The 23,215-nt window shown below is 27.5% G+C and overlaps 3 protein-coding genes across 3 annotated transcripts; all 3 read left to right on the top strand.

Annotated features, from left to right (window-relative positions):
* Positions 1-5,611: 5,611 nt before the first annotated feature.
* Positions 5,612-9,355, top strand: LOC137821218 (auxin efflux carrier component 2-like). The gene is made up of 6 exons (XM_068625702.1): positions 5,612-6,681; positions 7,795-8,014; positions 8,118-8,203; positions 8,660-8,817; positions 8,907-8,983; positions 9,097-9,355. Exons 1-6 carry the CDS (start codon positions 5,676-5,678, stop codon positions 9,161-9,163), a joined length of 1,614 nt encoding a protein of 537 aa, XP_068481803.1. The 5' UTR covers positions 5,612-5,675; the 3' UTR covers positions 9,164-9,355.
* Positions 9,356-14,473: 5,118 nt separating this feature from the next.
* LOC137822443 (auxin efflux carrier component 2-like) lies at positions 14,474-17,641 on the top strand. Its single transcript, XM_068627330.1, has 6 exons — positions 14,474-15,503; positions 16,144-16,363; positions 16,504-16,589; positions 17,131-17,288; positions 17,413-17,489; positions 17,575-17,641. Exons 1-6 carry the CDS (start codon positions 14,474-14,476, stop codon positions 17,639-17,641), a joined length of 1,638 nt encoding a protein of 545 aa, XP_068483431.1.
* Positions 17,642-19,549: 1,908 nt separating this feature from the next.
* Positions 19,550-22,518, top strand: LOC137821231 (auxin efflux carrier component 2-like). Its single transcript, XM_068625727.1, has 6 exons — positions 19,550-20,479; positions 20,739-20,955; positions 21,091-21,176; positions 21,765-21,922; positions 22,046-22,122; positions 22,209-22,518. Exons 1-6 carry the CDS (start codon positions 19,558-19,560, stop codon positions 22,273-22,275), a joined length of 1,527 nt encoding a protein of 508 aa, XP_068481828.1. The 5' UTR covers positions 19,550-19,557; the 3' UTR covers positions 22,276-22,518.
* Positions 22,519-23,215: the final 697 nt, after the last annotated feature.

The following is a 23,215-nucleotide window of genomic DNA, read 5'->3' on the forward strand; positions in this document are numbered from 1 at the left end:
CAAAAAAAAATAAAAAATCATGATACCAATTCCATAATAAAATAAACAACTTCATACACCAACAAAATAACTAAAACAAGACAAATGTTATTAAGTTTAAAAGTCTCATTCATCTAATCTTCTAAGGCAATCATCTCCAAGATCTTCATGATCATCTCTATCATCATCTCCATCACCATCTTCATCTTCATCTACAAAAGAATCTTTAAAAAATCATTTAATCCCTAGTGTGCCCAAAAATCCACAATTTATCCAAAAGTTTCCAAACCCTAAAACCTAAAAATAACCCTAATTAAACAATCCCTAAACTTAAACCCAATTTAGAATACCCTAAATCCAATTTAAAATAACCCTAAACTCAATTTAAAATAACCTTAACCCAACCTAGAACACCATCAACAAATACTTCTGTGGTGATTTGTGAGTGGCGCGCGGCGCAGTGCGACAACAATGATGTGCGACACAATGCGACGACGGGGCTGCGTGGTGCGACGAAAACAGTCAGGAAGATGGCACCACGAACGTGAGGTATGAGAACCAAAGAAACCCTAAAATCTAATCTAATGTTAATGAAACACACTGTTTTTTAGGCTTTTTTTCTAAACTGGTGACTCGACCTTGAACTCGTGAGTTCACCGAGTCCGTTCCGAGTCCACTCAAAAACGGATTTGTTATCGAGTTGACTCGTGAGGCCTCAGCAGACCCTTAAACTCGTAAGGGTTTAAGGGTTAACCCTAGGGTTTGATGACCTTGGTTTGTAACTAAAGCCTAAATAGCTAATTATTAAATATCAATTTAGAAACTATTTTATAATTTTTTATTAATAATAAAAACTACTTTAGAAATCAATTAAATTTTTAATTTATAAAAAAATCTCTAATTTAATTAATATATTAATTAATTATTTTTAATTTATAAAATTAATTTATATTTAATGATTTTTTAAAGTAAAATATCGCTTAAACATGACTAAATCTGCATGCAACATTGATTCTAGAACTTGAACAATGTACTTTTGTTTTTTATCTTCTTCTTTTTTCTCTCAAAAATTCAAAATACAATTAATATATTTATAACTTAAACATGGAGTCTTTTCTAATTACTTTAAAAGAAATTTATATCATTTAGTTGCATTTAAGTGTCTATTATATATATATATATATATATATATATATATATATATTTATTTTGACACTTATTAATTCATCATTGTATCCCTCGTCTATTAAAACTATATTTCAATAGACATATGACATAAGATACCTTTCTTAATTATTTTCAGGACACTCAGCAATCGCAAAGTTTTTTTAGACAATTTTGATACCTATATTTTGCTAAACTCGTAATTTTTGTCTCAACATTTTTTAAGAATTTTTTATCCCTGAATATTTAATTATTCATATATTCATTCAATTTTATGTTTTAAAAATATTCACAGGTACAAGTTGAATAATTAAGTTTGTCTGGTTGGATAAATTGAATACCAAACTAATAGTTATTTTATTTCATTAAAATGTAAAAAATAATATTTTAAAATTCCTTTGAAGTTCTTTTTTCTTATGCGAGTTTACTATTATTTTCCTTTTCATTCTTAAAAAAAAAAACTCAATTCATATGTTAAACACTTACAAAAATAATTTATAATTTAGTATAAAAAAATAAGAAAAATGAATTTTATACTATAATGTTTTTTAAAGAGCTTCCATAATTACAAGAAAGAAGGTGAATTAGTTGAAAATAATTTTTAACAAAAAATCCACTTTTAACAAATATGTCTTGAACAATTCAATAACAGATTTTATAAGCAATTTTTAATAGTCTTTAATGTGTCAAGAAAAAATAAGAATCAAAACAGTTAAAGGAAAAGCAAAGAACACACGAAATACTTTTGAATTAGTTCATTCTTTCTTAATCTATATTTATTTGGAATCCAATCAATTAGAGATGCATTGTTCCACTATTATTAGAAAAGCACAAAGTTACGTACACTCTACTACAAACAAATAATATGTAATACCTTTAAAAATATCAAGTTTCTTAAAATCGAATAAAAACTAATTTTAAAATAAAAAATAATTAATTATTATATTAATTCAATTAGATATTATTTTAAAAATTAAAAAATTATTAATATCTAAATAGTTTCTATTATTAATAAAATTTATAAATTAGTTTAGATACCAAATTAGAAACTATCTATTAATAGTAGAAAAGTACTTTAAATACTAATAATTTATTTAATTTTTAAAATAATATATAATTTAATCAATATAATAAAAAATTATTTTTTATATTTAAAATTGAGTTTTATATAATAATTTCTTATAATACTATAAAAAAAAACACAATCATAGAAATCTACCACCACTACATCAAACTTAAGCATAAAAAAAAATACAAAAAAAATGATAAAATAACTATAAATATATATAATTTTCGATGTGACTGAATTTTAAAAAGTAAAATATAAAAAAAAACACATCTCCTTGAAAACTTGTTGCTATCCTTAATTCAATAAATTTTTAGAAAATATTTCAAAATATGTTTCCAAAAGAAAAGAGAATTTCTAATAATCTTGAAAACTTATTTGGAGGATGTGTAAACTTAGTTCTCTTCTACTTCTTTCAATTGAAGAAAATATTTAAACATTTTCTTTGAAAAACTTATTATATGTGATGATTCACTATATTGTTATTAAACAAATTTAAAAATCTATCAACAATGAATTAATTGATTATATGCAAAAGAGTTATACCAAAATTGCTAATATGTTAATAAAATTATTTATTTAAGATAATTTATTATAAACTTGAGATGAGTTTATTACTTTTCTGAAAAGTAAAGCATCTCATCTGAATTATTTATATTGTGAGATAATAAATTAATTTGTTCTTATCCAGTTTTTAAAAAGATATTTTCAAAAAGCTCAAGTATAAAACAAATAAGAGTATCTATCTAAACTACGCGCAATTAAATATTGAAGTAATAAATAACACTTATAAAACAACACTTATAAAACAACACTACAATAACTCTCCATGATCAACACTTTTAGCTGTATAATCAAATAAAATAAAAATTAAATAAAGTTACGGATAAAAATTAAGAAATCAAAGGTCAAAATTACATTTATAACATATAAAACTAAAACTGCTGAAAATGTAAAAGGACTAACAGTAAATTTTATATAAAAAAAATTATATGAACTAAAATTACAATTAAGTCTTATTGTGTGAAAAACAAACAACTTCAATACCAACCAATAAAAAAAAGATGTGAATGTTAAATTTGAATGTATGAATTTAATTATAAAAAGGCTTAGTTATGAATTTAGTGATAGTTGACGAAGATGGAGAGTCTAGAATGCGTGACAGAGAATAATAATTAATGATTTTTTTAATTTCTTTTTTCTCATTATTTATTAATGTAAAAGATTTAATATAAAAAAACAAAAAAATATATAGTAATATGTTATAGAAATTATAAAATATTTTATAAGAGGAGTGTCCAAATAAATAATAAGTTCTTAAATTGAAGAGTGGGGTTAACAGGTCAACAAGGAGCTTAATTAGACTGCTTTGAATGCAAAGAAAACTCCAAAGACTTCAATAAAAGAAGAGATTTTTCTTCAAATTTCTGGAAGAAAACACAGAGAATAATACAGTAAAGAGGATTTTAATTTGTAGTATATTTTTTTCCAAATTGGTTTAAAGAAGTAACTTCAATATGTGACATTTTGCACCCCATAAAAAAATTAAATTGTTTTAAATTATATATTCTTTTTTGAATTTGAAAATACCTTTCATAACATGCATTCTAAAATAAAAAATAAAAAATACATTCTAAAATATATATTTTAAAATGTAAATTTTTGAATATAAAATAAAAATATAATATAAATTATATTTTAAGTTATACCTTCTAAAATACAAAATTTATATTTAAAATGTATAATCTGAAATAAAAATATTAATTTTAATATTTGAAATGTATAATTTAAAAGATAATTCAATAGTCTAAAAGTGAAATTATATAAACAAAATTTTACTTATAGTTTATTTTTAGAAAGATAAAGGTGTTACAAGTAAATTTTCCTTTTTGAAAAATGTTTCTTTTTTGACAATAGTGAACAAATCAATTTAGAATTATGATAAAATTATTCCATTTTTAGAATTATCAATATCTCGTAACGTTTTTTTTTTTTTTATTATATTCACTTCTACCTCTGGAACATCAAGTGACACATTAATAAGAAGAAAGACAAGAATCACTCTTTTTAGGTGCTGATATGTTAGTCAAAACATGCATTTCACATTTCAATAAATTAATATTTTAATCATCTTTAATACCATCTACACTAAAAACAACATACATTAAGTAATATAATAATATTTTAAATTAAAAAATAAAATAAAAATGAATAAAACATTAAAATATGAGATATATATTTCCAAACAGTTTCAACAGCACCTTGTTTTTAACATTGAAAAATGATCATTTTTGGAGTTATATATAATTTTTTTATGTGATAGATTTAAAAATAAATATATATAATAAATGGTAAATTTGTAATTAAATGGTATGAAAAAATATTAAAATAGTAATATTGAGAGTTGTAATGTAGTTGTATAAAAAATTATATTGCCAACCTTTAATATTTTCACTTTTAACATTTTCAACCTACTATTAAGGAAAATAAAAAATGATAGTCAACACTTTAGAGTTGTATACTATGAAGCTCAGACACTTCTCTTAAATGACGTGTTGGTGTCAGATACTCATATTGGACACCGACACTTGTATGACATGTATCCGTGAAGTGTCTAATTCAAGAAATATTTGTTGAATTTATGACAATTCTAGTACGGTTCTAACACAATTTTAAAAAGGAAAAATATATTAATTTTATAAAAAACTCAAACTTATTGTATAAATTTTTATTATGATAATAAAAATAAGAAACAAATCATTTTGAACCAGTAGTGAAAAACATCTTTCTGCTCAAAACAATAATCTGGAACATATTTGTGTACATAGATTTTTATTGTCAATTTATATAATTCATAATTATATAATATATAGATTTGTGTCCTCGTGTCGTACATTTTATATATTATACATATCTTCGTGTTCGTGTCCGTGTCGTATCAGTGTCTGTGTTACATAAGTTGTATATAACCATTGATGTGATAAGTTTAGAAATGATTAATGTTTATTTGATACCCATGCTCCATCCTACAACCCAATAAATATTATTATTTTAATTATTTTTAAAAATTTATAATTTTGTTAATTTTAAAAAGAATTCTAACTTTTTATATTTTGTATGTATTTTTATTAAAGTATTTTTTTTTTATATATTAATATTTATTGTGGTTGTAAGGTGGAACATGATTGTCAAAATATCATAATTCTTTATAAATAAATATATATAATAGAAGATAAATTTGTAATTAAATAATAATAATAAAAATATTAGAATAATAGTATTGAGAGTTATAAAATGATTATATAAAAAATTTGAGATTGTAAATCCATAATTAAGCTAAGTGAAAGTTGATTTTCAATGATGTTATATAAGTCCCTTTTTTCTACAACTAAACACAACACCAACATTTCACAGCCTCTTTGGTCTATCTTTCACTCTCACTGTTTACCCTTATTTTGTTTCAACCATGATCAAAGGTAAAGACGTGTATGAAGTTGTGGCAGCGCTTGTGCCCCTCTACGTGGCTCTGTTCTTAGCATATGGCTCTGTCCGTTGGTGGAAGATCTTCACCCCAGAACAGTGTTCTGGTATAAACCGTTTTGTGTCGGTTTTTGCAGTGCCCTTTCTCTCCTTCCATTTCATATCCAACAACAACCCTTACACCATGAACTTCAGGTTCTTAGCCGCGGACTCTCTCCAAAAGGTTGTGATTTTGGTTGCCCTTGTTCTGTGGAACAGTTTGACAAAGTGGGGTAGCATCAACTGGACCATCACACTCTTCTCACTCTCCACTCTCCCCAACACCCTCATCATGGGGGTTCCTCTTCTCAAAGCCATGTATGGAGACTTCACAGCCACCCTCATGATCCAAATTGTGGTTTTCCAAAGTGTCATTTGGTACACTCTCTTGCTCTTCATGTTCGAATACAGAGGAGCCAAGCTGCTCATCTCAGAGCAATTCCCCGAGTCAGCTGGAGCCATTGCCACCCTAAGGGTTGATTCAAGTGTGAGCTCTCTAAACGGCACAGAGGCATTGCATGCTGATGCAGAAATTGGAGAAAAGGGAGAACTCCACGTGGTGGTGAGAAGCATGCCACGTTCTGTGCCTTCTTCATTCAACAAGTCATACTCAACACCTAGATCATCAAATGCAGGGTTTGAGAAAGGCATGGTGAATATGCATGAGAAAGGGTTTTGGAGGAGCAAGAGTGACGGTAACGGGGTTTCTAGAAGCGGTTTGGTTTATCCATGCCCCTCTGAAAAACCAGTGTTTGCAGGGTTTAACAGTGGTTTTGTTTCTTCATTCCTCTATCCAAAATCAGAGTTTGCAGGGTTTAATAGTGGTTTGGGTTCTCCAAAACCAGTGATTGGTTCTAACAATGGCTTACACATATTTGGTAGGGGCTTGAATGCATCAGCAAGTTGTGAAGGCACCATTGGACCTTCCCAGGCTCTTGATTCAGCTTCAAAAGGTAACCCTCGTTGAGAAATCTTGCATGTCATTTACCTCCAAAGGTAAATTAGTTATACGTGTAATTTTACTTTAAAACTAGTTAAAATTATTAAACATAGATATGGTTTATTTTATTTTACAAAACTTTTACTTACGATGATATTTTTTTATTGACAGAATAAAGTGAAATAAAAGGAATATTTAAGGGACATGGAAAATAAGTGATAAGTTTATTGTATGTGTGCAATTAGTCAATATCATGTTATGTTTAATGTATGGATTTATTTATTAATTAGTAATAATTATTTTGACTGGGTAATATGTTTGTCTTATGTATTATAGATTTGTATAAAAAGTTATATATTAATACATATATTTAGTAATATTATTTAGTTAACTACAGATCATATTTGATAAATAATAAAATAGATTAATTATACAAAAGAGTGGCTATTCAACAATATAAAATATTGTCTTTATTAAATATAATATAAAGTCAAATCAATGTGCACGATTTATTTATTTATTTATTTATAATTATATTATATTAAATTTTATTAAATATAAGATATATTTTAAAGGAATTAATTTTAATATTCAAAAAAATTGTATAGTATTATTTTATTAATATATATTTTATGATTATTTTATTAATTGAAGATTTGATCTTGGATCACATCAAAGTTGTCTTCTGTGGGCTTCTCATTCTTGAATTGATGCCTAGAATGTATGCATTTGATTAAAAACTTATGAAGAATTTAGGTTGGTTGGATTTTTTTGGTGTTTTTGAGGAAATCTAGGTCTTATGGTAGCCTTGTGTATTAGGATGTTTTTAGTTGGTGCTTTGTATAAGAGTTGAATAACCCTTAAGTAGGTTATATTTATTTATTTTTTCTTGTTGATAAAAAAATGAAGAAATAGTAATAAATTAAGATGTTGAAACGGATTCGGTTACGGTTTTTTCTTTAGGTAGTAAAACTTTAACCCCATTTTATTATACAAATAGAAAAATAACAGTATATATATAGTGATATATATATATATATATAAATGAAAGTTTTAAGTTTGAAAGCCATGCCAATTGTGGTGGATAACATTTGAAATAATCACAAATTGAGAGAATTTGTATCAGTACACGGACTTGTAATTGATGAAGAAACCGCACATCCTGCAATTGCAATGGAACAAAAAGAGGTGAAAAATGAAGAAGTTGATACAAATAAAAATCAACAAATGCCACGTGCTAAAGTCATGATAAATCTAATTCTCACCATGGTTTGGAGGAATCTCATAAGAAATCCTAATACTTATGCAAGTATTTTAGGTCTCATTTGGTCTCTCATATTTTTCAGGTATTTTTTTCTCTTCTTTTTAATTGTGTTTTTAAGTGTTTTTCTACATAACTCTTGTTAATAGTATTATTAGTATAACTCAATCATTGTTTCATGTGTGTAGGTGGAGCATCAAAATGCCATCCATTATAAAAGGTTCCATTGAAATAATTTCTAATACAGGATTAGGAATGGCCATGTTTAGTCTTGGTACGCACTTCCTTCCAACACTTTTTTCTTCTTTCTCACTTTTTGCCAACAAATTTGGGTTAATTTTATTATAATTCTTTCTATTCTTGTATACCATGGTGTAATATTAGGATTGTGTTATTTTTTATCGATAAATAATAAATAATATGAAACACTTTAGGGGTGTTCGGATCCTATTACAAAGAGAAAATTCAATGACTTCCTACCAAACCTACAAGACTCATGAGAATTACATACTCTTGTGTTTCAAAATTAACATATAAAAAAAGTTTCTCTAAAATATTTTTGCAGTAATAACTATATATAAAAAAAGTTTCTCTAAAATATTTTTGCAGTAATAACTATATAAAAAATCAACTTTTAAGAAGTCTTATTTAAGATATACTTCTTAGGATTGTGTTAATTTATGTTATTTGTTGTAGCATCTACTTAAGAGTGGTTTACTGAATTAAACAGGTCTATTCATGGCATTACAACCTAAGATTATTACTTGTGGAAAAACCTTGGCTGCACTTGCATTCGCAATTAAGTTCTTGGTTGGTCCATTTATTATTCTTGCAACCTCCAAAATAATTGGTATCCATGGAGTTCTTTTACGAGTTACAATTGTTCAGGTGAAATAAAAACTAATTGTGTTTCAAACTAATCAAATTGGATCTATAATATAGTTGTGTTATGATTTCAATATTGTACAATTTTGTAGGCTGTTCTTCCCCAAGGAATTGTCCCTTTTGTATTTGCAAGAGAATATAATCTCCACACAGACATACTCAGCACAGCGTAAGTGTGTGTGTTCTTTATAAAAATATTATTAATAATAAGAAATGCATTTGGTTAGAAATGGATTAAAAACATCAATAGAAGTTCTAAAAGGATTTTACACTTTTTTTCAGGGTTATCTTCGGAATGGTGGTTGCGTTGCCTGTAACAATAATTTACTATGCAATTCTTGGACTTTAATAACAAGTTTCACGTTCAATATGATGGATGACATGTATTGTTAAATTTCATATTTAAATTAATATATCTTTTAAGTAAATTGTATTAAGGTCTTATGTTATTATGCTAATTATCTCTATGTTTGTTCATATTTACTTTGAACTTTCTTATCACAACCTTCTTAATTAGCGATTTTATTTTCAAGTTGATTGATAAAGTTATTCTTCTTGTTTGGATTGCCAAATCTTAATAATCTTTTTAAGAATTTGTACACTAACTTAAAATAGTATTTGTTTATGTTTGTTAATTAGATCATATTATCACTTTTAAGAACAATGTAAATACCTAATTTAAAAAAAAAAAACTTATTTTATTGTAGTTAATTATGTGACAATTGTAATCATGAATAAATATTAGGAGTGGTAAAGTGGGCCGGGTTCTACCAACCTAATATCATTTAAGTTGGACATGTCAAACTTTTCAATCTGTCGAGCCATAAGCTATAGCCATATTGCAATGGTATTGTTTTACCTCCTTTCACCTAATATGTTAGCACTACACATAACTCTAATTAAACGAAATACACATATAAATCAATAATATACACTACTACACATAACTCTAATTAAACGAAATACACATATAAATCAATAATATACACTACAAGAAAAACGCAAATTACATACAGATTATTATCCGTATGTAAATATAAGCACCATAAAATAAAATTAGCAGTGAATGGGATTCAAAGCCAGGTTCCTTCAGCAACCAAGTAAAACTTAACCACTACACCAAGCAAATTCTTTAGTTTTATTATGATTTTTATTATACTTATTATTATTAATAATACTAACAATATTAATAATATTAATAATACTAACAATACTAATAATATTAATAATACTAACAATACTAACAATATTAATAATACTAACAATACTAACAATATTAATAATACTAACAATACTAACAATACTAACAATATTAATAATACTAACAATATTAATAATACTAACAATACTAACAATATTAATAATACTAACAATATTAATAATACTAACAATACTAACAATATTAATAATACTAACAATACTAACAATATTAATAATACTAACAATATTAATAATACTAACAATAATAATAATACTAACAATATTAATGATACTAACAATATTAACATATGAATCACATTTAATTTATCTATAATATACTTGAATCTAAACGTAATTTATTATATTATCTATTAGTATGAATCAAATTTAATATATGTCATACTCATAATCATCATATATTACATTAAAATCAACTATCATATTAATTATTATTTTACGATCATATTGACTTAATTAAGTTCATTATAGGTAGTTGGTTTTACTTGTGTGTTATAGTAAAGAATATTGTCAACAAACAATATTATCTTTTAACATAAAATGATGACTTTTACATTAACTATTAATTAAATCTCTAATACAGATTACTAGTTAGCATATCATTATAGTTTAAACTATATTAATTATTCCATAAATCTATGTAAAAAGTTGTTACTAAATAACCCTTTCTACTAATATATAACAAAGTGATTAAATAATTTATAATTTAAAATATTTTAAAAATTATACATTATATCAATTTTAATCTATGTAAGCAAATATTTGAAAATAAGATTTTTTTTATCGACAAAGAATAAAAAAAATTAAACAAAACATTTTAAGGATATTTCAATCCTTATACAAGAATCTCAAATCAGAAAAGAAGTGTAAGATACAAGCACCTATATAGCCATCTAACAAAAACTTCACAACTACATATAATAACCTATATTTGAAAATAAGATATCAAATAATTTTATATTAATATATATATATATAATATGAAAGTAAATTTAAATTTAACCATGAGTTTTAAAAAATTAATGATTAAATAAAGAAATATATTAATCAATATATATGTATTTATAGTATTAAAGTTATATTAATATTATATAATTTCTTCCTTTTTCTCTCTATCTATCTATATCCGGATAAAAGTAATATTACTCAAGTCAAATAAAACTACTATACACATAATAAATATCTAAATGTATATTTATATCAAAATTAATATTAATATTAATAATATGAATATAATATTAATAATATGAATATTAATACTAATAATATTAATACTAATAATATTAATACTAATAATATTAATAATAATATTAATAATATTAATAATAATGTTAATAATAATAATATTAATAATAATATTAATAAATATTAATAATATGAATATAATGTTAATTATAACATTAATAAATATTAATAATATTAATAATATGAATATAATGTTAATAATAATATGAATAATATTAATAAATATTAATAATATGAATAATATTAATAAATATTAATAATATAAATAATATTAATAAATATTAATAATATTAATAATATAAATATAATTTATTTTATTATTATTATTATTATAAATTATATTAATATGTATAAATTATATTAATATGTATAAGTATAATAAAAATGATAATATGACCAAAGAACTTATCTGGTCTAGTGGTCAATGCTTCCCCTGGTCACTGGAAAGACTTGGGTTTGAATCCTAACTGGCTGCAGTTTGCTTGTAACATTATTTGGGGCTTGGTTTCGAGTCCTATGGGCTTGGGTTCGAGTCTTAGCCAGTGCAAAATGCCTCTAGGATTAATAAAAAATATAGGTTTCGAGTCCTATGGGCTTGGGTTCGAGTCTTAGCCAGTGCAAAATGCCTCTAGGATTAATAAAAAATATAGATAATAATTAGTAATAATGAAAAAAATAAATTTATTCGTATGTAAACCTGTTTTATATACGGATTTTGACGGTATGTAATTCCAATTTTTCTTGTAGTGATAGTTTATATTGTAATGTGATTAAAAAATATTTAAAACTTATTGTGTAATAAGTTTTTAATTTAAAAATATGGATATTTTTTAAAAACTAACCCATCCATCTATATGGATGTATATATAAATATATATGTTGTGTGAGAGAGAGTGTTTGTGTGTGTGCATGTATGTATATGTTTTTGTATGTGTTTTAGTGTGTTTTAGTGTGTATAAGTTTGTGTATGTATTTCAATGTTTGTCTTATGTGTGTGTGTGTTTGTGTATAGGTGTGTGCATGAGTGTGAGGGTGCGTGTGTGTTTGTGTTTTTGTTTATCTCCATGTGTGTGTGTGTGGGTGCGAATGTCTTTGCATGTGTGTTTTTATGTGTTTGTGTGTGAATGTATGTCTCTGTGTGGGTGTTTGTGTTTATGTGCATGTGAGTGTGTGTCTATGACTATGTGTGCATGATTGTTGGTGCATGATTGTGTCATGTGTGTGAGCTTTTATGTTTGTAAGGGGGTGTGTGTGTATGTTTCTGTGTGAGCATGTGTGCATTTATGTTTTTATATGTGCGTGTGTCTGTTTATGTTTGTTTGTGTGTGTTTGTCCACGTTTGTGTATTTGTGTGTGTGGTTGAGTATACCTGCGTACCTATGCCTATTTGTGTGTTATGCGTGTGCGCGTCAATGTGTGTGTTTATGTGTGAAAGTGTGTTTGTCTACATGTGCTTGTGTGTTTGCGTACGTGTAAGTGTGTGTTTGTGTTTTTGTCCTGTTTATGTATGTGTATTTGTGTGTCTTTTTATGAGCATGTCTATTTGTGTTTCTTTGTGTGTATACGTGAGTGTTTTTGTGTACACGTGTGTGTTGGAGTTTATGTATCTGCGTGTGTTTGTCTATGTGTGTGCGTGTTCATGTTTGTCTATTTGTTTGTATATGTGTGTGCATGTATGTCTGTTTGTGTGTGGGGGTGTGTTTGAGTGTGAGCGTGTCTATGTTTGTGCTTGTGCGAGTAGGTGTATGTATGTGTGTGTGTCTTTGTGTGCGTGTGCATGTGTTTGAGTGGGTGTGCACACATGTGAGTGTGTGTATCTGTTTCTATGTGTCTATCTTTGTATGTATCTGTGTGTTTGTGTATGCGTCGCACACACAAACATAGACACACACACTAAAAAACACACGCACATAAATACACACAAACATATGCGAACACACATACACACACAAAATAAACACACACGTGCACACATACATTACACACAGACAAAAACCCTCACATGCACACACAAACACATGTGTCAATGTATGTTTGTTTGTGTGTGTAAGTATGTGCATGTGTGTATCTATCTATGTGTGCTTGTATTTGTATGTGTCCAAGTGTCTACGTTTGTGTGTGTGTGTTTTATGTGTTTTTGTGTGTTTGTATTTATGTGAGTTTTTGTGTGCAATTTTTTCTAAATTGGTATTAAATTAGAAATATTGGTAGCTAATTAGATTCAATTAGAAACTATTTATTAATAATATAAATTACTTTAATTTCCAATACTTTTTAGTCTTTAAAATAATATCTAATTAATCAATTTAATGATTAATTAATTTTTATTTTATAAAATTAATTTTTATTTAATAATTTTTTTTAGTTCATTATCAACTTAAAAAAAATAGTGATGAATGTCGATATCATAAATGGGACACTAATCTTTGATAGAAAATACAACTCAAAAGTGATATACAAATAATGAAGACAAGGGAGAGAAGTGAAATCAAAATAAAGCAATTGATACCTTATTTCTTGAAGAACATCTTCTCCCCTCAATCCAAATTGTGGTTTTTGCAAAAGTGTCATTTGGAATACAATTTTAACCTTTAAGAAAAATAAAAAAAATTAATAGATGTTTTCATTTTTTGATAAAATTATTTTTAATTTGTTTCAAAATAAATCACATTAATGCTTACATCTGTAATAAATGAAAAATGAATTTATCGGTAAAGTGATTTTTTTTAATAAAATTAGTAAATAAAGGGCATATTTATTGTTATTCTTAATTAACTTGAAAAAATGTATTCTGCATTATCTAGTAAAATATAATTAGAAACCATGTTAGTTTTTAAATGAAATTGGTAAAATTAAATTAGGTGTCTCTTAAAATTAGTAAAAAATAGTTATTTTTTATTTGAATAATAAATAGGGCCAGTAACATACAGAAAGTCTTCAACTGTATCTCCAATTCATTTGAGTTTTCAGCATATGTTTGAAATTTGTTGGGATTCCAACGCATAGTGGCTATGCATGTGAAAGGGACAAAACATAAATCTACCTAAACTAAATCACAGAATAATATAAATATAAATAGGTATAATAAACCTAATTCTAAAAATTGATATAAGCAAATTCAAAAGAAACATACAAAATCTCTTACCAGACAAGAATTCCTTCTTAACAAGTCTCTTCATCTCATTTTGCTTCAACCATGATCAAAGGTAAAGACGTGTATGATGTAGTGGCAGTTATTGTGCCCCTCTACGTGGCTCTGTTCTTAGCATATGGCTCTGTCCGTTGGTGGAAGATCTTCACACCAGAACAGTGTTCTGGTATAAACCGTTTTGTGTCGGTTTTTGCAGTGCCCTTTCTCTCCTTCCATTTCATATCCAACAACAACCCTTACACCATGAACTTCAGGTTCTTAGCCGCGGACTCTCTTCAAAAGGTTGTGATTTTGGTTGCACTTGTTCTGTGGAACAGTTTGACAAAGTGGGGTAGCATTAACTGGACCATCACTCTGTTCTCACTCTCCACTCTCCCCAACACACTCATCATGGGGGTTCCTCTTCTCAAAGCCATGTATGGAGACTTCACAGCCACCCTCATGATCCAAATTGTGGTTTTCCAAAGTGTCATTTGGTACACTCTCTTGCTGTTCATGTTTGAATACAGAGGAGCCAAGCTGCTGATTCTGGAGAAATTCCCTGATACTGCAGGGGCTATATCCTCTGTTTGGGTTGATTCAAATGTTGATTCTCTGAGTGACAGGAAGATACTAGAAACTAATGCAGAAGCAGGAGAAGATGGGAATCTTCGTGTGGTGGTGAGGAGCATGTCACGTTCTGTGTCCATTGCATCAAACCTCACTGGGATTGAGATCCATTCGATGGAATCGTCTAGAGAACCAAGGCTGAAAAATTCAAATTATAGTGCTACAGATTTGCACCCTCGTGGTCCCAAAAGAGAAAGCATGTTGAAAATGCATGAGAAAAGTTTTCCAAGAAGCAAAAGTGTTGGTTATGATTTGGTTTCTTATCCGTCTCTAAAACCAATAGGGCAAAAGGAGACTAATAGGAACAAGGTTTTAAACATGTTCGAGTTGAGTTCAAGTGCAATTTCACCAACTTCTGATCCTAATGTGAGACATGAAGCAGATAATAGAGTTGGGTATTATGAGTTTGAGACCATGGAATCTTCAAAGGGTGTTGATTTTGCAAGCGAAACTACTCCATCAAAAGGTAACTTTATCTCACATAATTTTTTTTATAAAAATAAAAATAAAAATAAATGTAGAACCTTATAAAGAACATAGAAACAAAAACTTCTTTCTCCCAATACACCGAATCCCATATACCTCCATTACTATCACCGGCAAAATCAAGTAGCAAAGTCTTACCTCACTCAACTGTCTCAAAACCTAACTCTCATAAAAAAATCACAACAGACACCATCCCACCACCCTAATAACCTTTTCTAATTCAGAGCATACATACCTATGATTCTAATCACCAATCAGAGAAGGAAAAATCCACAGAATACAACTTTAAAGAAATGCAAGACCAAACTTTTAATCATGCTAATAAAATAAAAAATTCAAACGGACGATCATTCCACCCTTAAACAAATTATTATTCTTATGTCTTCTTCACAATAATCACATTTTCTCATGACGCACGTAAAATAAAAAATTTTAAAATGTAATTATTAATAGTATAATATTACCACATGATGTTGGTATATATAATTTCAATTGTGTTTAATACCATTCACAAGATTGTAATATAATATAATTTCATTTTTGTTGATTCTTTTATTCACAATTTTATTTTTTTAATAAAAAAAATCTATTATTAAAAGAAACTCGTTTTGTAAATGTAGTTGTGCATGAAGATATTGAAATTGAAGGTCTTAAAGATCCTGTATTAGGGAGTCATCATATGAATGAGAACATTGAAAGAGATTCAAATAGAAGGCAAGAAATGCCTCGTGCTAGTGTTATGATAAAGCTTATTCTCACCATGGTTTGGAGGAATCTCATGAGAAACCCTAATACATATGCAAGTGTTTCGGGTCTTGTTTGGTCTCTCATATTTTTTAAGTATTTCTTCCACCTCTTTAATTGCTTTCTAACGTGTCTTTCTACATTGATGTATGCAAATCACACCCAAAAGTTTTTTTAAAAAAAAAAATTGTTAATAGCATATATACCATTCATTAATCATGGTTTATTGTGAGCAGATGGAACATCACACCACCATCTATAATAAAAGGATCCATAGAAATAATTTCTAATGCTGGGTTGGGAATGGCCATGTTCAGTTTAGGTATGTACTATTTCAACCTTCTTCTTTTTTTATTTTTTTAATCAACAAAAAAAATGAATTAAACAAATAGTAATATTAAAAGATACCTCAATCTTTATAAAAAAATTATATACACGTAGTCTCACCATACCTAGTTTAACATATATCTTACAACAGATTCATCAAATTCAATATACCATTCAGAGAGTCTAAAACAAAAATTCTAAATCATTGTCTTTTAAAAAAAATAAAACAACATTATAAAACAACCAGCAATATTACATTCCTCCTAGCTACATTTAAACTTTAGACGACCTGCAAGTTCAATCTTATATTATATAAAACAGTTCAATCCCATATTACATAAGACATTTATCCATGCCTTATGTTAATATCAAATGGTTATAAGGTAAGACTTAACACGACCACTTTTAGAGATTTAGTAGTTTCTTAATACATATCAAAATAATTTAAGTGTGTATAAGTATTTTGATTTTTTTATGATATATACATGAGTTGTAATGTGTCTATGTGATCATCTTTACTTTACTTCATTAAACAGGTTTATTCATGGCATTACAACCTAAAATCATTACTTGTGGAAAAACTCAAGCTATGATTTCAATGGTAATTAAGTTCTTGGTTGGTCCCATAGTGATGCTTGCAACCTCAAAAGCCATGGGTATCAATGGAGTTCTTTTAAAGGTTGCAATTGTTCAGGTGAAACAAAACTCACTTGTGATTTCTTCAAAATTAATAAGATTGAATAATAATAATTATTATTATTATTATATATTCAAATTCTATAGTCTATTTATGCCTATTTCATTGTGTAATTTTGTAGGCTTCTCTTCCAGAGGCTATTGTTCCTTTTGTTTTTGCCAAAGAATATAATCTCCATGCAAACATACTAAGCACAGCGTAAGTGTGCGAATTTATTTATATTAAAAATGTTCTATTCATTTATGGATCTATCAAATTCTAAATGAATTTCAAAATTTTGCAGGGTTATCTTCGGAATGGTGGCTGCATTACCCGTAACAATAATCTACTACGTGATTCTTGAATTCTAAAACTTTTTTCAAAAAATACCTATGTAAATTTTTTATTTATTAATTTTATAAAAGTAATTCATAGTGAGACGCGGTTTGAATTGTATTTCACAGCCTACTTTAAAATATAAAATTTTTGTTTCAAACAACGTAAGTTTGTAAAATTGTTTAGTAATTTCACATAAAGGGTGTTTATTTATTTTTATTTTTTTTATCTAAAAAAGGGTGTTTGTGCATTTATAAGAAGATGGTTTATAATGAAGTCATAAAATTCGCCAATAATTTGCAAATGAAGTCATAAGATTGTTAAAAAAATGAATTATTTTTCAAAGAGTAGAAAAGAGATTATGGAAAAGACGATGAAAGAAAAGGAAATTATTATTAAAGAAAATAATTAGGGATAATAAACAAATTTGTATATATAAATTTTATTTAAATATGTGTCAATGTTCATATAAAATATTTTGATTAGTTAAATATGAGTATAAATATAACTAATATTTAACTTTTTAAATTAGTACGAAATGAAAATTAATATGATATATTTGTCTTATATTTATTTTTATTTTAAATTTTTAAAACATTTTAAGTTTATTTAATTTTATTTTAAAATTTAGATAATTTTTTTTATTTGACATTGAAGAGAAGATATATGTCTTGGTACTAAATTATTGGAAAGGATGAAATCCTATTATTAGAAAGGAAATGGATGTTATATTATTACTTAATAAGTTAATAAATCATATTAAAATGCTAAAAAAATACATACATGTAAATATCACCAATTTGTTTGCATGGGCCCATGTATCACCTTTACATCTTTCAGGACGAAATGAACATTTAATTATATCACAAAATCTTCTGAGAAAAAAGGTAAAATAAAATAAATCAAAAGAACGAAAAATGTAAAACAGAAACATTTAAAGCGAAATAGAACATCACAATAATGATTGCTTATAATTTAATCTAATTTTTTGGTTAATTTATTTTAGTGAATTTTTGTAAGTTTTCATTTAGGAAATGTTGAACTGAATTAATTTAATTGAACCAGCAATTCGTGATTAGCAACTTAATTGAATCATAAAACACCCTAAATGTTTTTTTATCCTCTCAGATTGGAAATTAAGACTACATACAAGAATTTACTACTAAGATTTATTAAATAGTATCACTAAATTAAGATGGACACATTTAAATAAAATTGGATACTAAACTTCAATATATTTTATCTGAATTAAAATTCTCAATTCAATTGATAAGTTGATTTTTTTAAAATAATAATTAATATTTTTCAAAAAAAAAATACATAGTTAACAATTTGTTTTTATAAATAATATCAGAATTTAATTTAATTTTATTTAAGAAAATATATATAAAGTTGAAGAATTAAAATAATTTTTTTACAATAATTTTAATTAAATTAGGTTAAAAATAATTTGTTTGATAAATTAAAAATATTTAGTATTTTTTAAATATTATTAAAGTTAAAAATACACTTATAACATTGATATGATTTATGTATAACTATAAATAGGTATAAACCTAATTATAAACATTGATATAAGCAAACTCAAGAAACATATACAAGAATTTATTCTTTAACAAGCCTGTGATTTCATTCCTGCAAACCATCTTACACCACTACACGTGGAATTTAGTAATCTTTTCAATCAAGGGTGAATCTCAAAGCAATGTTAATGGCTAGAGAAGAATCCGATTTCACCACCATCTGGTTGAATCCATGTTTCAATTAAGCCAAAGATATTACCACGAACACCGAATAACAGCTAAATTTGAGGGGAAAATAACGCAATACAAGCACCTTCTGCACGTAAATAGGGAGAGGACCACCGTTGAATATTTCAATATGTTCAACTCCTTTTCATTGGTGTTATATATAAATCAACACTTTCTTTTCCTCTCACTTTGCTTCAACCATGATCAAAGGTAAAGACGTGTATGATGTAGTGTCAGCTATTGTGCCCCTCTATGTGGCTTTGATCTTAGCCTATTGCTCCGTCCGTTGGTGGAAGATCTTCACACCAGAACAGTGTGCTGGTATAAACCGTTTTGTGTCGGTTTTTGCAGTGCCCTTCCTCTCCTTCCGTTTCATATCCAACAATAACCCTTACACCATGAACTTCAGGTTCTTAGCCGCGGACTCTCTTCAAAAGGTTGTGATTTTGGTTGCACTTGTTCTGTGGAACAGTTTGACAAAGTGGGGTAGCATTAACTGGACCATCACACTCTTCTCACTCTCCACTCTCCCCAACACACTCATCATGGGGGTTCCTCTTCTCAAAGCCATGTATGGAGACTTCACAGCCCCCCTCATGATCCAAATTGTGGTTTTCCAAAGTGTCATTTGGTTCACTCTCTTGCTCATCATGTATGAATATAGAGGGGCCAAGCTGCTCCTCTCAGAGCAATTCCCTGAGAAAGCTGGAGCCATTGCCTCCCTAAGGGTTGATTCAAATGTTGATTCTCTGAGTGACAGGAAGATACTAGAAACTAATGCAGAAACAGGAGAAGATGGGAATCTTCATGTGGTGGTGAGGAGCATGTCACGTTCTGTGTCCGTTGCATCAAGCTTCACTGGGATTGACATCTACTCGATGGAACCTCGTGGTTCCAAAAGAGAAAGGATGTTGAAAATGCATGAGAAAAGTTTTCCAAGAAGCAATAGTGTTGCTCATGATTTGGCTTGTGCATATCCGTCTCTAAAACCAATAGGGCAGTCACCAACTTCTGATGCTAATGTGAGACATGCAGCAAATAATAGAGCTGGGTATCATGAGCTTAAGACCATGGAATCTTCAAAGGGTGTTGATTTTGCAAAAGAAACTGCTGCATCAAAAGGTAACTTTATCTAATAATAATCACATTTTCACGTAACGCACGTGAAATAAAAGTTTTAAAATGTAATTGTTAATAGTATAATATTACCACATGATGTTGGTGTATATAATTTCAATTGTGCTTAATAATATTCACAATATTGTAACATACTATTCACAATAATTTCATTTTTGTTCATTCTTTTATTCACAATTTTTTTATTCATTTTTTTTTATGAAAATATATCTGTTATTAAAAGAAACTCGTTTTGTACATGTAGTTGCGCATGAAGATGATGAAAATGAAGGTATTAAAGATCCTGTATTAGGGAGTGAGATGAATGAGAGCATCGAAGAAGATTCAAATAGAATGCAAGAAATGCCTCGTGCTACTGTCATGATAAAACTTATTCTCACCATGGTTTGGAGGAATCTCATAAGAAACCCTAATACCTATGCAAGTGTTTCGGGTCTTGTTTGGTCTCTCATATTTTTTAGGTATTTCTTCTATCTCTTTAATTGCTTTCTAATGTGTCTTTCTACATTGATGTGTGCAAATCACACCCAAAAGTTAAAAAAAAGTATTGTTAATAGTATATATACCATTCATCAATCATGGTTGCTTGTGAGCAGATGGAACATCACAACGCCACCTATAATAAAAGGATCCATAGAAATAATTTCTAATGCTGGGTTGGGAATGGCCATGTTCAGTTTAGGTATGTATTATTTCAACCTTCTTTTTTATTTTTTTAATTAGGAAAAAAATTGAATTAAAAAGATAGTGATATTTAAGGTATACCTGAACCTTTATACAAAAAAATTACATACATGTAGTCTCACCATACCTAGTTTAAGAGAGATCTTACAACATATCCTTCATAACAGTCGGCTGATATACCATATATAGAGTTTGGAAACAAAAATTCTAAATCTTACGAGTCTATTGTCTTTCCAAAAAATAGAACAATATTATAAAACAATCAACAATATTGCATTCATGCTAGTTACATTTGAATTTTAGAAGACGTGCAAGTTCAATCCTATATTACATAAAACAGTTCAATCCCATATTACATAAGACAGTTTAATCCCATATTATATAAGACATCTGTTCATCCCTTATGTTAATATAAAATGGTTATAAGGTAAAATTTATCACATGACCACTTTTAGAGATGTAATTTCTTAATACATATAAAAATAATTGAAGTGCGTATAAGTAAACTCAATCTTCATTTTGATTTTTTTTTTTATGATATATACATAAGTGTGTCTATGTGGCCATCTTTACCTTAATTAAACAGGTTTATTCATGGGATTACAACCTAAAATCATTACTTGTGGAAAATCTCGAGCTATAATGTCAATGGTAATTAAGTTCTTGGTTGGTCCCTTAGTGATGTTTGCAACCTCTAAAGTCATGGATATCAATGGAGTTCTTTTAAGGGTTGCAATTCTTCAGGTGAAACAAAACTCATTTGTGATTTCTTCAAATTGATAAGATTGAATTATTATTATTAATATATTATTATTATATATTCAAATTCTATAATATATATAGCTATTTCATTGTGTAATTTTGTAGGCATCTCTTCCCGAGGCTCTTGTTTGCTTTGTTTTTGCCAAAGAATATAATCTTCATGCAGACATACTCAGCACAGCGTAAGTGTGTGAATTTATTTATATTAAAAATGTTCTATTCATCGATGGATCAATCAAATTCTAAATGAATTTCAAAAAATTTGCAGGGTTATTTTTGGAATGGTGGTTGCAGTACCTGTAACCATAATCTACTATGTGATTCTTGATCTCTAAAACTTTTCTTAGAAAATAACTATGTGTAGCATTTGTTATCAAATGAGAAAAAAAATTATTAATTTTATAAAAGTAATTTATCTTAGTGATAGGTGGTTTGAATTGTATTTCACAACCTATTTTAAAATATAAAAACAAATTCAAACGATGTAACTTTGTAAAATTGTTTAGTAACCCACATAAAGGGTGTTTATTTTTGTATCATAAAAAAGGGGTGTTAGTGCATTTATAAGAAGATGGTTTGTTAATATATTTAATTTTCTATTTTAAATTATTGGGCTTTGTTTGTTTGACCCAACTTTCGTTTTTCTGTTTCAGCTAGATCTTAATCTTTTTCTTATATATACACCATGTATTTTACTCTCTAATATACAAGTGAATAAAAGTTTCTTTTATATTTATTTTTCTCTCTACAATTAGGGTTCATCAAAACCTCTCTTTCTTCATTACGATTACGTGAGATTACGTATGCTACATTAAAGCATCACATCAGACAAGGAATATATTCATCTTCATTTACTGTAATATGGTATCAGAGCTCTTCAAATGAAGAGTTCTGCTACGCTTCTCTCTGATTTTTATTTCCCTCTTTGCTGTTCTTGGTTATTCTTTTTTTTTCTGTTCTCTTTCAAAATCTTGATTGGTTTTAAAAAATCTTTTAGGCAATGTTTAATGAAAACCCTAGTCTTCATAGTCTTAATAGTAGTCACACTATTACATGCAATTTTTGTGGTAAATATGGTCATACTGAGGCTGTTTGTTTTCACAAAGTGGGTTTTCCTGGTAATGTTAAAACCTCAAAGTTTTCTTTTACTAGAAAAGTCTGCACTTTTTGTAATCGTCTTGGCCACACTGTTGACACCTGTTATAAAAAGCATGGGTTCCCTCCTGGCTACAAATTCACCAATTGGACATCCCAAGCCAATAATATGATTACTAC

This window comes from Phaseolus vulgaris, chromosome 9, assembly GCF_000499845.2.
Source record: "Phaseolus vulgaris cultivar G19833 chromosome 9, P. vulgaris v2.0, whole genome shotgun sequence".
NCBI lineage: Eukaryota > Viridiplantae > Streptophyta > Magnoliopsida > Fabales > Fabaceae > Phaseolus > Phaseolus vulgaris.

What these genes read in the sequence shown, in the direction of transcription:
- LOC137822443 (XM_068627330.1), top strand. Translation starts at nt 14,474, where the DNA reads ATGATCAAAGGTAAAGACGTGTATGATGTAGTGGCAGTTATTGTGCCC. An exon ending in AATGGCCATGTTCAGTTTAG is followed by an intron (nt 16,590 to 17,130) that starts GTATGTACTATT and finishes TTCATTAAACAG; the next exon opens with GTTTATTCATGGCATTACAA. An exon ending in TAAAGGTTGCAATTGTTCAG is followed by an intron (nt 17,289 to 17,412) that starts GTGAAACAAAAC and finishes GTAATTTTGTAG; the next exon opens with GCTTCTCTTCCAGAGGCTAT.
- LOC137821231 (XM_068625727.1), top strand. Translation starts at nt 19,558, where the DNA reads ATGATCAAAGGTAAAGACGTGTATGATGTAGTGTCAGCTATTGTGCCC. An exon ending in TAAGGGTTGCAATTCTTCAG is followed by an intron (nt 21,923 to 22,045) that starts GTGAAACAAAAC and finishes GTAATTTTGTAG; the next exon opens with GCATCTCTTCCCGAGGCTCT. An exon ending in GCAGACATACTCAGCACAGC is followed by an intron (nt 22,123 to 22,208) that starts GTAAGTGTGTGA and finishes AAAAATTTGCAG; the next exon opens with GGTTATTTTTGGAATGGTGG.
- LOC137821218 (XM_068625702.1), top strand. Translation starts at nt 5,676, where the DNA reads ATGATCAAAGGTAAAGACGTGTATGAAGTTGTGGCAGCGCTTGTGCCC. An exon ending in TCTTGATTCAGCTTCAAAAG is followed by an intron (nt 6,682 to 7,794) that starts GTAACCCTCGTT and finishes AATTTGTATCAG; the next exon opens with TACACGGACTTGTAATTGAT. An exon ending in AATGGCCATGTTTAGTCTTG is followed by an intron (nt 8,204 to 8,659) that starts GTACGCACTTCC and finishes TGAATTAAACAG; the next exon opens with GTCTATTCATGGCATTACAA.